The sequence below is a fragment of the Ictalurus furcatus genome, chromosome 4 (assembly GCF_023375685.1).
Source record: "Ictalurus furcatus strain D&B chromosome 4, Billie_1.0, whole genome shotgun sequence".
Lineage (NCBI taxonomy): Eukaryota > Metazoa > Chordata > Actinopteri > Siluriformes > Ictaluridae > Ictalurus > Ictalurus furcatus.
The window spans coordinates 23,940,015-23,954,539 of record NC_071258.1 but is presented as its reverse complement, the minus strand read 5'-3'; the positions used below and the strand labels follow the sequence as shown (position 1 = coordinate 23,954,539).

The 14,525-nt window shown below is 39.5% G+C and overlaps 1 protein-coding gene across 1 annotated transcript in view; it reads right to left on the bottom strand.

Moving 5' to 3' along the window:
• Positions 1–14,525, bottom strand: part of LOC128606240 (SH3 and multiple ankyrin repeat domains protein 2-like) — a 165,904-nt gene that overhangs the window by 69,218 nt on the left and 82,161 nt on the right. The window contains exon 11 of the mRNA XM_053622277.1: positions 7,028–7,280. Coding sequence (XP_053478252.1) covers positions 7,028–7,280 — 253 coding nt within the window. The remainder of the gene's footprint in view (positions 1–7,027; positions 7,281–14,525) is intronic.

Genomic DNA, 14,525 nt, shown 5'->3' with positions numbered 1-14,525 from the left:
AGCAAAGTGCGCAGAGCTGTCTTTCACATGTCTGCCCTTCGTATGGCGTCATGTGACTCGCCATCAGCCTCTATTATCTGAAGCGAAGACACAATTCACAGGCCTACCCCGGTATGATAAAGCTACGCAACGTCTCATTCCCTTCTCAGGGAACAGGGTTACATGCGTTGCGTTTAGCATAACACTATGGGAACGAGAATACCCACTCCGTCATACTGAGGGTATGGCCTGTTCAAAAAGACCCAAGCCCGAGGATCACTGCAAGACACTCGAGCCTGGGGCGGAATGAATATCTAGGCTGTAATATTGAATGAATGTGTGTGGCGTAGACCACCCTGCAGCAGCACACACATCCTGTAAGGATATCCTGTTGGACAAAGCCTTCGAGGAGGCGACCAACCTAGTGGAATGAGCCCTTATGCCCAGAGGCGTAGCAAGACCGCACACCTCATAAACGATAGAGATTGCTGAATATAATCCGGAATTGTATTGTAATTGTAAACGATAGAGATTGGGAATATAATCCGGCCAAGGATAAAGGAAGGCCTTGGATAATCCAGGGGCAAAGTCAAGGCAGGAAGGGGCAACAGAGAGAGCTTGTAGATCTCCTACTCGCATGAGAGATGTCAGGGCCAGCAGAAGAGCTACCTTTAGAGTCAGAAGCTTCTCAGAGGCTGACTCTAAGGGCTCAAATGGGGCACTTGACTAGACGTAGTTGTGAACTCTCGCTAGAACTTGTGGGAGCAGAGCAATCGGGGGAACACATGCATTCCTGCTTGGCCAAACCTCTGCCATATGGACTCCACCACTTGTGGATGGAGCCACCAATCCCTGGGCCTCACTGCCAAAACTTTCCCTCTGCCCAGAGAAGAATTAGTTGCGCCTGCCTGAACAGGGGGCGTGCACATAATCCTCCCTGGTGGTCAATATATGAGACCACCACTGTGTTGTCTGTAAACACATGGTGACCTCTCAATTGACGTTGGCTGCTGCTGCCATAAGCTCCAATAGTCTCTCATAGAGACTGGAGGGGATGCCAAGATCCAGATTTATCTTGCTCAATGTTGATAGGATTGACCCTATGCACGTTGGGGATAGAAACGCCCTCATCGTAGTAGAATCCTTATAACCCCTAGAAAAGTTGTCCACTGCACTGGAGAAAGCATACTTTTCTGAGGTTCAACCTGAGCTCCAAGCTCTTCATGTGGGTGAGAACAACATCTCGATGTTGAACCGCCAGGCAACGTTTCTGGGAAATTTTAGCCCATTCCTCAAGAGCAATGGCCTCCAGTTCAGTACTATTGCAACCGCCTTCTTCAAATTCCACCAGAGATTTTCTATGGGGTTCAAGTCAGGTGACTGAGATGGCCCTGTAGAATCTTCCAGGACTTCTTCTGCAAACCAAGCCTTGGTGGAATTTGAGGTGTGCTTGGAATCATTGTGCTGTTGGAAGGTCCAATGACGCCCAAGCTTCAGCTTCCTCACAGACGGCATGACGTTTTCTCATAGGATTTCCTGATACTTCAATGAATCCACCTTGCCTTCCACACGCTGCAGGTTTCTAGTGCCAGTGGATGCAAAGCAGCCTCAGAGCGTCACTGAGCCACCACCATGCTTGACTGTGGACAGAGTGTTCTTTCTCCATTCTTCTTCCTCCAGACATACCGCTGATCCATTGTGCCGAAAAGTTCCAGTTTTGTTTTATCACTCCACAGAACAGAATCCCAAAACTTCTGTGGCTTATTTATATGATTTTGAGCCGACATTTCTTGTGCTTTTGGGTCAGTAGTGGTGTACGTCTTGGAGTTCTGGCATGGAAAGCTTCTGCATTTAATACGGGCCTTACTGTGCTCACCCATCCTCAGTGTATCTTGCCACCAATTCATGCTGCAGGTCTTTTGCAGTCACTCAAGGGTTTTTCACAACCTGCCTTCTCAGAAATCTGGTTGCAGCCATTGATAGCTTCCTTTTTCTGCCCCATCCAGGTATTTCATGTGTTCCAGCTCAAGCACATCTGGTGCAACTAATGAAGCCCTTGATTAGTTGCATCAGGTGTGCTTGAGACAACACCCGTTTTGCATATTTATGCTTTGGTGAGGGATTCTATTCAGGGGTTGAATAATTTTGAAACTGGAGAAATCATTATAAGTTGCATTTTCAGTGGAATTTGGGGAAACCACTTGAAGCATTCATTGTGTTGAACTATTTCAGCTGCTTTTGTTTGATTTGTTCATTGCAAACAGCTGAAAATCTGTACATTTTGACAATAAACCTGATTTGCAGTGGGGGTTGAATAATTTTGATTGCAACTGTATACTGAATATATAAAATTATAGTGAACATTATAAAATTATAGTATGTTATAGTGACCTCAATAAAACAACCAAATCAATTGTGTGTAAAATTTTGATATTTCATATGTTTTATACAACTAAAAGTACCTGGGGTAAACCCCAAAGAATGCTACAAAATGTATACAGGACATTGAAAAAATATCCTCATGTTAATTTTATGCTTACCAAGTTGTCTCCATTAAATTAGGAAAAGTCATTAAATCTGAACCAAAAAAAAAAAATGATGTCAATCTTGTATTTACAGACATTAAACATTGAATGGGGTCAAATTGACCGCAAAGATAATAGGAGGGTTAAACTTCCTTAGGCAATGAAATTCTGTCTCCTGGTTTAGATCAGCCTGTAGTTTCTGTATGAGCTCTAGAAAGGAAATGACTGTATTTAGACCAGCTATCGTGATGCTAGAGGAAATGAACTTTCCAATGATACCAAACGTTATTTCTTTTTGTTCCACACTGGACTCCTTGAAACCAAATTGTTTCCGAATGGCTGAAATGCTTTTATCTTTCTTGTCGACCAAAGGTGCTCTTTCTGCCATCTTGGCTCGAGCTGAACTAAAAATGCCACAGCCTGGCAGGAAGTGAGTTTGGCCTTTTAGGGAAGGGAGAAAGCACACCGCAGTAAAGAAAAAATGGCGCGCAGTTTTTAAAAAGACCAAACGAGAACATTGCAAACCAGAATGCAGCATAATTATTGTTTTATCTTGATTATTTTGTTTTCATAATCGAATTTGAAATAAAAAATTTGATTAATCGCACAGCCCTACAATACAGTAAGGTGATTGTCTTTTTTTCGAAACATGTGTACATTTTGTGGGAATTATTTTACACCAGACTGCTTTGTGAATGAGCTTGTTAGCAGATTCCATGGTAATGCGGTTAAAGTTATCGATTGATTGTAAGCCAGAGCTATGTGGCTTTTTCATTTTTATTTTATTTTTGTAGTGAGGTGGAAAATAGTGTCATTATTTAAATTGATTCATTCATAGAATAAGTTCTTAAATAGTTGTTTGGGTAAAATTACAGTCATAAAAAGTTTAATGCTGTAATAATATTGTGAGGTGTGTACAGAAAAAAGGGATGTGAAGGTGTAAGTTTATGTTTATGTGTTAATGGACTGATCAGGAGGGAGTTACAGGTCACCAGAAGGTCGAGGAAAAAACGGCGAGAGAGAGAGAGGAGGGAGAAGAGCGTGCGTGTGGAAGGAGTGTGAATTCGCTAGCTGTTTTTTTTCTTTCAAGTACCATCACTGTGAGTTAAGTGGTCGACCAGAGCACTATATGTGACTTTAGTGGTGGAATAAGCTATCTGTGGAGAGTATAACCTCGGAGAGACGTTATATTACCGCGGAAAGAATATAATAGCTAAGAGCTAGCTGTTAAGTCTTGAATACTAGTGCACACGTGGACTTTTCTAAGTTAACGAACAGCCGACTGGAGGTGCAGAGACTGTGTTTGTCACAGAGAAAGTAGCCGTGGACTTTGCGGATGACTATCTGTGTGTGAATCTCCTTTTCTTCTTATCTTGCAACGACCCTGTGTGAGTGTGACCCCATTCTTGATCAAGGTACCATTTATTTGTTTTTGCCCTCGTGGTGAAGCAGCCATTTTGTTTGAAGCTTCTACGTACGCCAGCTACATTCAGGCCTGCAACGGGGAACTTGGTACTGTTATTTTGTTTGTTGTATAGGGTAGTGCGTTCTTTGTTGGTTAATCTGGGTAAATAGCTTATATCTTTTGAGTGTTATGCACACATTTTTCTGTTGTGACATTTGAAACTTCTTAAGGCATTCGGAGAACTGTACATGATGCTGAATGTCTAATGCCTGACTTTCATGTTAAATACTTTGTGTCTATATTAGTAAAACTGTTAAATGTTTAGACATTGGTTTGATTACTGACTTAAAGGTTAAACATAAGTGTATACACCTTAAGTTAGTCTATTTTTCTGAGATAATAGACAGTTAATCAGTGATAAGAGATATTATCATTGTATGAGGGGATATAGTGGACATTTCCTAAAGAGTATATTTATTAATTGGATAATTATGGAATGCATGGGGAACCCAAGGCATTAGCCGAGTAACACAAAACACAAAGAAGAGTAAATATTTAGTATTTCTGTTGATAAATAGAAAAGAACTTAGGGTAGCTCCCCCAAGTAAAAGGAATTACACCAAAGGGGCGCTACATTTTTATAATTTTCCTCAATAAATAAATGATCAATAAATGACCAAGTATAATATTTTTTGTCTTATTTGTTTAATTGGGTTCACTTTATCTTCTTTTAGGACTTAGTGTGAAATTTATTTCTGCAGATATATATATAAAATTCTAAAGGGTTCACAAACTTTCTTTTCTTTTTTTTTTTGACTTCCGGAATGTGTAGTTGTTGTGCTCTTGGAGGTATTTGGGAAGGTTGGCCACTTCTGGGAAGGCTCACTCCTGAGCCGTGTTTTTCCATTTGGAGATAATGGCCATCACTGTGCTTTTTTGGAGTCCCAGAGCCTTTGAAATAGCGTTGTACCATGTCCCAGACTGATGTATTTCAATCACTTTCCTCCTCATCATTGCTGGAATTTCTTAAAATTTTAGCATAGTGTGTTACTGGGTAAGACCTTTTAACCAACTTCATGCTGTGAAAAAATTGTATTTAAGTGCTGATTTGATTGAACAGGGTTTGCAGTAATTAGGCCTGGTTGTCTCTAGTCCAGCTGAACCACATTATGAATGCAGTTTCACAGATTTGGGGAATTAATAACTATAGGGGCAAATACATTTTCACACAGGCCCAGTTGGTACTGGATAACTTTTTTGCTTCAACAAATAACATATCAGATCTCAGATACTATTTAGTATGGATAGTATGACAATTTGGACGCAGAGCAGGACTTAAGTAAGGGTGCTTATTAGGGGTAAAACAGATCAGGTGTGAGTGCTCAGTGAGACATGTGACAAGGTCATGTGATGTGCAGGAACTGATGGGTAATGTAGTCAAGTGCCGATTTCGGCATAACCATGACAGCTGCTCTATGCAACATTACAACCTGCAGTGATGGCCATGGAAATACACACACACACACACACACACACACACACACACACACACATACACATACACACACAAAATATTTTCTAACATGACTATTATGTTCTAGAAATGAAGTGAAATCACTGTATTTACTATCAACAAGCAAGTAGTGAATTCTACTGTATTGACTTTAAAATAATCATAAATAATATTTTTTAACAAATTTATATGGACAGACAAACTGCCTAATGGCTTTGAAACATACAACTTACTGACTATGTTATCTATATCTTGTATATGTGATGTATATTGTTTAGTTGCTTGTAATTTATTGATTTTTTTATTAAGAAAGGTTAACATTCATGTGATGTGTGTGTAGATAGATAGATAGATAGATAGATAGAGAGAGCAAGAGAGAGAGCATTACATAGAGATAGAGAGACAGAGAAACAGAGCGATAGAGAGAGAAAGCTAGAGAGGGAGAGAGTAAGAGAGCGATGGAGATAGAGAGAGCGAAAGACACTACCATATGTCAGTTTTTAATCTACAAAGAGGTCAGAATGTCACATTTTAATCAGTTCTGAGGCTTTGTGGACTTGGCAAATAAAGCCCTTGATATCAGTGGGCATGCACACACACACACACACACACACACACACACACACACACACACACATTTATCCTTGTAATTATGTCTGATGACATAATACCTAATGCAGCTATTTAGTGATATGCTACACCTAAGTCAAACACTAACCCTAACCTCTGTAACCAAAAGGAAACCATTTGGCTCTTTGGTTTGTTGTTTAATAAAACTCATGGAAACCAGTCAAATGCCCAGCCAAAGATCAAAACTCTCAGATATTCCTATCCTTGTGGGGACATTTATTCCCCACCAAAATATAAAAACATGCCCACACTCACACACATTGCACACAGTGACACTAATCTTCTTAATCCTGATGATAGTCAGGTTGATCCAACTTCAGTTTACAAAAAACAATAAACAGAATCCAGAGAATGGGAGATTCTTGTTATGTATTATAATTTTAACAGAGCAGGCAGGACTCTTGGACTTTAAATATTAAAATAACAGAGCACCTATATTCCACCTATACACTCCATATATATATATATATGTGTGTGTATGTGTGTGTGTGTGTGTGTGTGTGTGTGTGTGTGTGTGTGTGCGCATGCGTGTGTGCGTGTAGAGAGAGAGCCACAAAGTTGTGGCTACACAGTGTCTGATGAGATTATTCACTAAGATCTCCACTGATGAGATCTCTACTGATGAATGTCAAAAAGTCCCCATAATGATAGAAATTATTATTTTTTTTTTGCACAGACTGCAATGTTTATTAAAAATAAAAACAAAAATAAACAAACAACAAATAACTGAAATAATGTTTGCTTTTTGGTTAATGAGGTTAAGGCTAGGTTTAGATGTAGACATAGCTATGGTTATATGTCACGATTTTTGCCTTGTCTTATTGTGTTATCATTGTTCCCTCCATGTTGTTTTCCCTCTGTTTGTTAATTGTCCTACTGTATGCATTTTAGCTGAAATGTCCCAGAATTATTTATTTATTTATTTATTTATTATAGAATTATATGTGTGTGTGTGTGTGTGTGTGTGTGTCTCACCTGTGCTGCAGTCTATGCTGTTCTTCTCCCAGACGGCTGAGCGAGGGCGAGCGGCTACGTGGCTGGGCTCTGGTACTCACTGTGCCATTAGGGCTGGTTTGTATGTGTAGTTGTGTGTGTGGTTGTGTGTTTGTGTGTTGGGGATGCAGTTGGAGGAGGTTATCACTGTTGGAGCGCAGCAGCACGCGTGGAGGCACCAAATGATGAGGGGCACGACGTCTCCTGGAGTACGAAGGAGCCTCACGGAAAGGCACTGAAAGAGATAGGAAGAGACAGATTATTATTATTATTATTATTATTATTATTATTATTATTATTATTTCACTGTGCATTCACAGTGTATTATTATTATGGGAGTCCACCATTTCATAATTATGTACGGTCACAAGATGCAAATCCCTCATTAGCAGTAAGAATCTGAAAGCCAGATTAGATTTTGCAAAGAAATACAGAGATGAGCCACAAAAGTTCTGGAACCAAGATTAATCTCTTCCAAAGTGATGGAAAGGCCAAAGTGTGGAGAAAGAAAGGATGATCATGATCCAAAACATACAAGCTCATCTGTGAAGCATGGTGGAGGTAGTGTCATGGCTTACTAATCTTTATCGATAATGTAACTCATGATGGTAGCAGAAGAATGAATTCAAAAGAACAGGAATTTATTTATTTATTTATTTATTTTTTTTTACCAATTTACAGAGAAATGCATCCAAATTAATCGGGAAGTTCATCATGCAGCAATAGGATGATAAATGGCAAATGGCGCACTTATATAGCGCTTTTATCCAAAGCGCTTTACACTGTGTCTCATTCACCCATTCACACACACACTCCAATGGTAGCAGAGCTGCCATGCAAGGCGCTAATTTGCCATCGGGAGCAACTTGGGGTTCAGTGTCTTGCCCAAGGACACTTCGGCATGTGGAGTCATGTGGGCCGGGAATCGAGCCGCCTACCCTACGGTTAGTGGACAACCTGTTCTACCACCTGATCCACAGCCGCCCCGATGATTCAAAACATACTGCCAAATCAACAAATGAGGGGGTAAGTGGAAGGTTTTAGACTCGCCAAGTCAATCACCAGACAGTAAAAGCCTGGAAAAGCATCACAAAAGAAGAAAGCAACAATATGGTGATGCCAGTGAGTCACAGGCTTGATGTAGTTTTTACAAGCAAGGGATATGCAACCAAATATTAAGTGCTATTTACTTTACTTTACTGCAATACTTATCTGTTCCTATACTTTGCTCACCTAACAATTGGTTGGTCTGATACGAAAGGTTCTATGTTTTATGTTGTTTAACACATCTAGATGTAAATACCAGGAAATAAAAGATGAAATATCCATATTTTTAGCTCAAAGCCAAACGTCTTTGGTGTATAGCACAAACAAATGAATTGACCTTGTCGTTCCAATAGTTTCAGAGGGGACTGTATTACTTAAGGGTATCCTAATTAATGTATTCATTCAGTAACCACTAATCGTGGTCAGAGTTGTGGTGGATCCAATGCCTGTCCCAGGAACACTGGCACTGCACCTTTGATGGGACACCAGTCCATCACAGGGCACCATGAACACACACATCCACACACTCATTCACAGATAAGGCAATTTTGCGTAGTCAGTTCCCCTGTCGGCATGTTTTTGGGAGGTGGGAAGAAAGCAGAAAACCCAGAGGAAACTATGTTGTCGTGGAAAAAATGTGAAACTCCACACAGACAATAATCCACACTCAGGATTGAACTAGGGACCCTGGAGCTATGAGGCAGCAAGACTACTGCTGCACCATTACGGCACTTCTGCTTAATGCTAAATAAATTGTATGAATGTGAAGCTTTAAGCCAGATTCCTTGATTAAAATCAAGGAATCTGGCTTAAAATCCAGTGAGACAGAGACATCTGAAGGATGTGGTTAGTAAGGCAGCTGCTTCCAGAATGCAGAGCAGCTATAATAATATTATTGAATTGTTGGATTGTTATAGTTTATAAGTATATCAACTTAAATCTACGTTTTATACCTAGAGGTGGCATTCTAACAGATTGTTTAATCAGCCTGTGCAATTGTAAGTTTCTGACGCTTATTTGCTTTATTCCCCTCTAACTGGATTCCAGAGATGCAGTGATGAAGAAGAAGCAAAAAAAATGTTAATCATTCTATGACTGTTATGTTAAAACTTCTCCGGAGATGTTCCAATGTGATCAAACACTGTGTAGCAGCAGACAAAACTGTGTTCCAGCACACTTAGCAATATCTGCGTGTAAAATCACAGTGAGTCTATTAACATTCGGCTCGGATGATGAACTGAATGCTTTTTGTTACAAATACAGTACTAACTGAGGACAAACAGGAGACGGTTGTCAATGACATATGTTACGTCACATATGTCAAAATCCCAAGGATACCTGGGAGTGCTGAGGTTATGAGAAATTGAGATTGGTGTAAAAGATGCTCTTGAGGGATTTAAAAAAAAAAAAAAAGTATTTTAAAAATCTGACATGAACAACTCATCATTCTGCCCTTCAGGTTCTCTCAACGTCAGCACACTAAAAATAGCCTTCCCTCGTTCTTTTCCTGTCTGATCAGGAGTGAAGAGTTTCAGATTTAGAAGTCAAAATGAGGACGTTGTGCTGAACTGCAGTCTCCAGGAAAAAATTAATGCAATTTTTCACATTATCTTTACTAATAATTGTATAGCATGCTCTTATTGACTGAACTGACTGAGAGCAGTTGGGATGATAACATACAGATAACACTGAGGAGTTTACTGAATATACCAGTACTGGGTGATAGTCTTTAATTAATCGACACCTTCTGATCAATCAGAAGAAACAATTCAACAGTGCTGAGGTATACAGTAAATTAATAGTTGAACTGAACCAATTTCTATTATACAACAGTTAGTTACAGTCTAAGGAGCCCTGTACTTGAGAATTAAGCCCTGAAAATTAAGAATTCGTTTCCACGACTTATTAATACGTGAGCACGTTTTACTAATTTGTTCACTTGTTTTAGGTCAATTGTGGCCACGTTTTATTAATTCTTACCATTGTTTTAGGTCAGTCGTGCCCATGTTTTAGAAATGTGTGCCTATATCGCATATTGAGAGCCAGGGGACTTTACTGGTGACAATATGGTGACTTGGGGGCTGGTTTTGACTTTATTGTTGATCAGCTGCAAGGCCCTGGAAAAGGTCATGGATATCGGTGGATGTATACAAAGTGTTTGCAACAAGGTATTTGTACCAGGAAAGAATATCATTCTCTCTATGCCTGACACAGTTAACTCCCTGACCAATGCTTGAGCACAGCCCCTAAGTCACCCTATCGTCACTGGTAAAGCCCCTTGGATCTCAATATGCGAAGTCGGTGCCTCTCACTTAAATCGATTCAGTAAAAGGACGGTGGATTTATGAAATTGCAGGCATGAATTGGTAAAATGTGGCCACGATTTGCCTAAAACGTGGGAAACAATTAATAAAACGTGCTTACATATTAATAAGCCATAGGAATGTGGCCACAATATATTGTTTCTTTACCCGCATGTCATGTGCGGGGCTCTGTACTGGCCCACTAATTTGATTGGTCAAGTGGCATTCCAAGAGTACCTATACTTCACTGTGTGGATCATTCCCTTCGTCTGTGCTTGCTACGTAAAATTTCACTTCAAAACCTTTACTACAGTAGAGTCATCGACATAATCAGTGGACATTGCAAGCGATACTTTTCATGAATATAACGTTTTGGCTTAAAATATGAAATCTTGCCACATGATGATGAAAAGGAAAAAGGGATGCCAATTTTACTGGAAGCATCTTTAACGGGAATGTTACTTTGAGTTAGCTAGCCAGCAAACCAACGTGCTATAAAGTATAGCTGTAGTGTGTAGCTTCTTTGGGATCTATTTTGACCAGCAGAATAATGAACAGAACATTTCGTCATATTCTAAATATCACTTACTCAATATAAATTTCTTGTTTATAGAACTGTTGTATAAAAACAATATTGCATGAGCAAGTGTGCAGTTTTACTGAATATCGGCATGGCTATGATCACCTTCGGCACTTGTGGTGAATCACATCTGTTATCGGTATTAATGCCGATTAATGTTTGTACTATATTGATTAATTAGAAGAACACAATAGCTTTACGGCACCTTCAACTGCTTGGCCTATGCCCACAATTTTTGGATTAACCACCACATCCGGTCTGATCATCTGCAATGGAGTGATGCGCTCACACACTTACTACCTTGATCAACCTTCCCATTATATATAGCCACACACACACAATACAAATATATTTACTGTTATCTTTACTAGAATGGTCAAATTTGTGCTCATAAATGCTTTCATCCAGCTGATATTTTGTTAAAAAGGATTGAAAGTCCCTTGAAATGTGCCATGGAAAAAGTGCAGTTTTGCAGTAATGAGAGGGTTCTCTGTACTTCTGTAACAGTCAAAAGACAAAGTTCCTGGACTCGTTACTGTCTGTAATGACATACGACTTTCGACTCAGTATAGTGGAGTAGGCAAGATTCAAAAACCGGTTTGCTCTAAAGAGAGCTGCATGACTTCAGACATACCCTGTTGAGAGTTACACAAGCAAGATTAAGGGAAGTTGGTTCCATGAAAAATGTGTCTCCCATTTCCAATGCTTGAACTTTTTGGGCTAATTTAATTATTTCATTATTTATTTATTTATTTATTTTGCAGTTTTTGAGATGTAGTTAGGGTGGAAATTTTGCTGAGACTTCACAAACCTGCACAAGTGTGGCCAGAGAACTTATCTTTAAGTAGCCATGTTTAAATTTGTTACATTCTAATGTACAGCTTTTGTTTTGATATGTGCTGCTAAGAGTCTGAATGGATCATGCAAACAGTACCTGAACACTGTCATTAATTTTTAATTATTGTATAATTATTAATTATACAATAATTATAATTATTGTTTTAATGTTTATTATAGAAACTTATGGCATACAGTGCCTCCGGAAAGTTTTCACCCAAAATGATTATTTCTCTTTTTGCTGTATTGCAACATCAAATTTAAGCATATCATATCATATAAATAAAATTAAGTATTGGAAGATAAGATGTCAATTGTCCTTTTGCTGCAATTACAGATTGAAGTTGTCTCAGATGTGTCTCTATATGCGTTGCACATTCTGATTTTTTAAAATTATTATTATTTGTCAATGCAAATTATCCACAAGTCTGCATAATTAGATGGAGAATGCTGGTGGACAGAAATTTTCAGGTCATGCCACAGATTTTCAATTGGAGTCTGAGCTTTGACTCAGCCATTTCAAAACACAAACCTCCCCCCCCCCCCCCAAAGTGCTTTGGCTCACTGCCTTGTCAGAATATATATTTTTGCCTTAAATGCAGATGTCTGGCTGACTGAAAAATGTCACCTCAATAAGTTGCTTATATTTGGCTTCATCCATGTTGCCTGTGATGGCAGCGAGCTTTCCAGTTCCTCCTGCTGAAGGCAAGAGCATGATGCTACCACCACCGTGCTTGATTGTAGCGCGGTGTTACCTGGGTGCTGGGCTGTATTTGGTTTGCACTAAACAAATGACAACTTTAGTCTCAACAAACCAAAAACTCTTTTCCCAAAAGCTCTAAGATTTGCATGGCCTTTCTCAGAAATGGCTTGCTACTGGCCACTCTCTTATAGAGGCTGGATCGGTGAAGAGCTGATGATATTGTTGAGGTCTGCATAGGTTCTCCTTTTTCAGCCAGTAATCTCTGTAACTAGTTCAGTGCTGTAGCTGTATCTACATACACTTCTCTGAGAATTGCCCTTCTTGTCTGAGCACTCAGTTTGACCTGATCTGGGTTGTACTGGGTTGTGCCAAAAAATTATCCACTTTGTTACAATGGATTTCGAAATGGTCCAAAGAAGTTTTAAAGTTTTGTCAATGTTTTAATAACCTTCTCCGTCTCAAAGCTTCTTGGGCAGTTACTTGGTCTTCATGACCACAGGGCTGATCTGAACTACCATTTTAGCTGTGAGACATCACAAACTCAGATATATTTATTGTGGAGAAACAATCACTGGGTGAGAAAATAATCAAATTTTGTGTATCCTTACACCTCTAATAGATAGTTAAAGGTTAAGGCAGCAGAGTACACCTTACAAGCTGTGGTCATTTAACACAATTAATCCCCACACACTCACTTATAACTTTTTCATTACAGAGTGAGTGGACATTTGCCCCAGAACTCTTTGCCTTCATCATTAACTTCATTAATCGCCCAAACTCTGATGAGGTTTTCATCAGGCATGAATGACAAGTTACTGACCTATGCGCTTGCATTTATTTCCCATCAGACAGCAGGAATTAAAGTGATCTTTCAGTCATAAATTTAATCTACACCATTCCCAAAGGTATGTTTGATGTCTGAAGTTTGAGTCTTTAGTTCTGTACTAGAGCTCTGAGTCTAAAATAACCAACAAGTAAGTGAAGCTGGAAAGTTTGAAGGTTATCTAATCAGCCAATCATGTGGCAGTAGTACAATGCATAAAATCATGTGAATACTGGTCAAGAGCTTCAGTTAATGTTCATACCCCACTTCAGAATTAGGGGGAAAATTGTTGGTGGCTGGTTTGAGTATTTCAAAAACCTGGGTTGCCAGTAAAGTGCTGCAAAATTTACAGTAAACAACTGGAAAACATATTTACTGTAAAATACTGTAAAATCTTACATAGTGTAAAATAACACAATCTAGTACACTTGCTCAATGCAGGATACACGTGAGCTGAAGGGTTGTGCTCTAAGACCCAACCATGGCAGTTTGGCAATGCTGGGATTTGAACACACAACCTTCTGATCTGTAATCAAAGACCTAACCACTGAGCCACCACAACAAGCTAGTGTGCATTGATTGAACCACTCATACCTCTGAATTAACTCCACTAAAAGTTATTTAGTTGAGTGACATGTGGTGGGGCGCACGGTGGCTTAGTGGTTAGCACGTTTGCCTCACGCCTCCAGGGTCCGGGGTTCGATTCCCGCCGGTGCCGTGTGTGTGTGCAGTTTGCATGTTCTCCCCGTTTCTCTGGTTTAAACCCCCAGTCCACAGACATGCATGGTAGGCTGATTGGCGTAGTGTATGAATGGGTGTGTATGTGATTGTGCCCGATGCTTCCTGGGATAGGCTCCAGGTTTCCCGTGACCCTGAAACGGAGTAAGCGGTTGAAGATGGATGGACCTGTAGGGGCTTAGTGGTTTAGGCTTTGTGTTTCAGTTCAGAAGGTTGTGTGTTCAAATTGCAGCATTGCTTAGTTGTATCCTGCATCAGCCAAAACAGCAAATGTACTGTGTTCTTTTACTGTGTACCATGTAAGATATTATAGTGCATTACAGTAAATATGTTTTACAGTTGTTTACTGTAAATTTTACAATACATTACTGGCAACCCAGTTTGCCCATTACTGTATATTATTGGAAAATCTACAGTCTTTTATATATATATATATATATATATATATA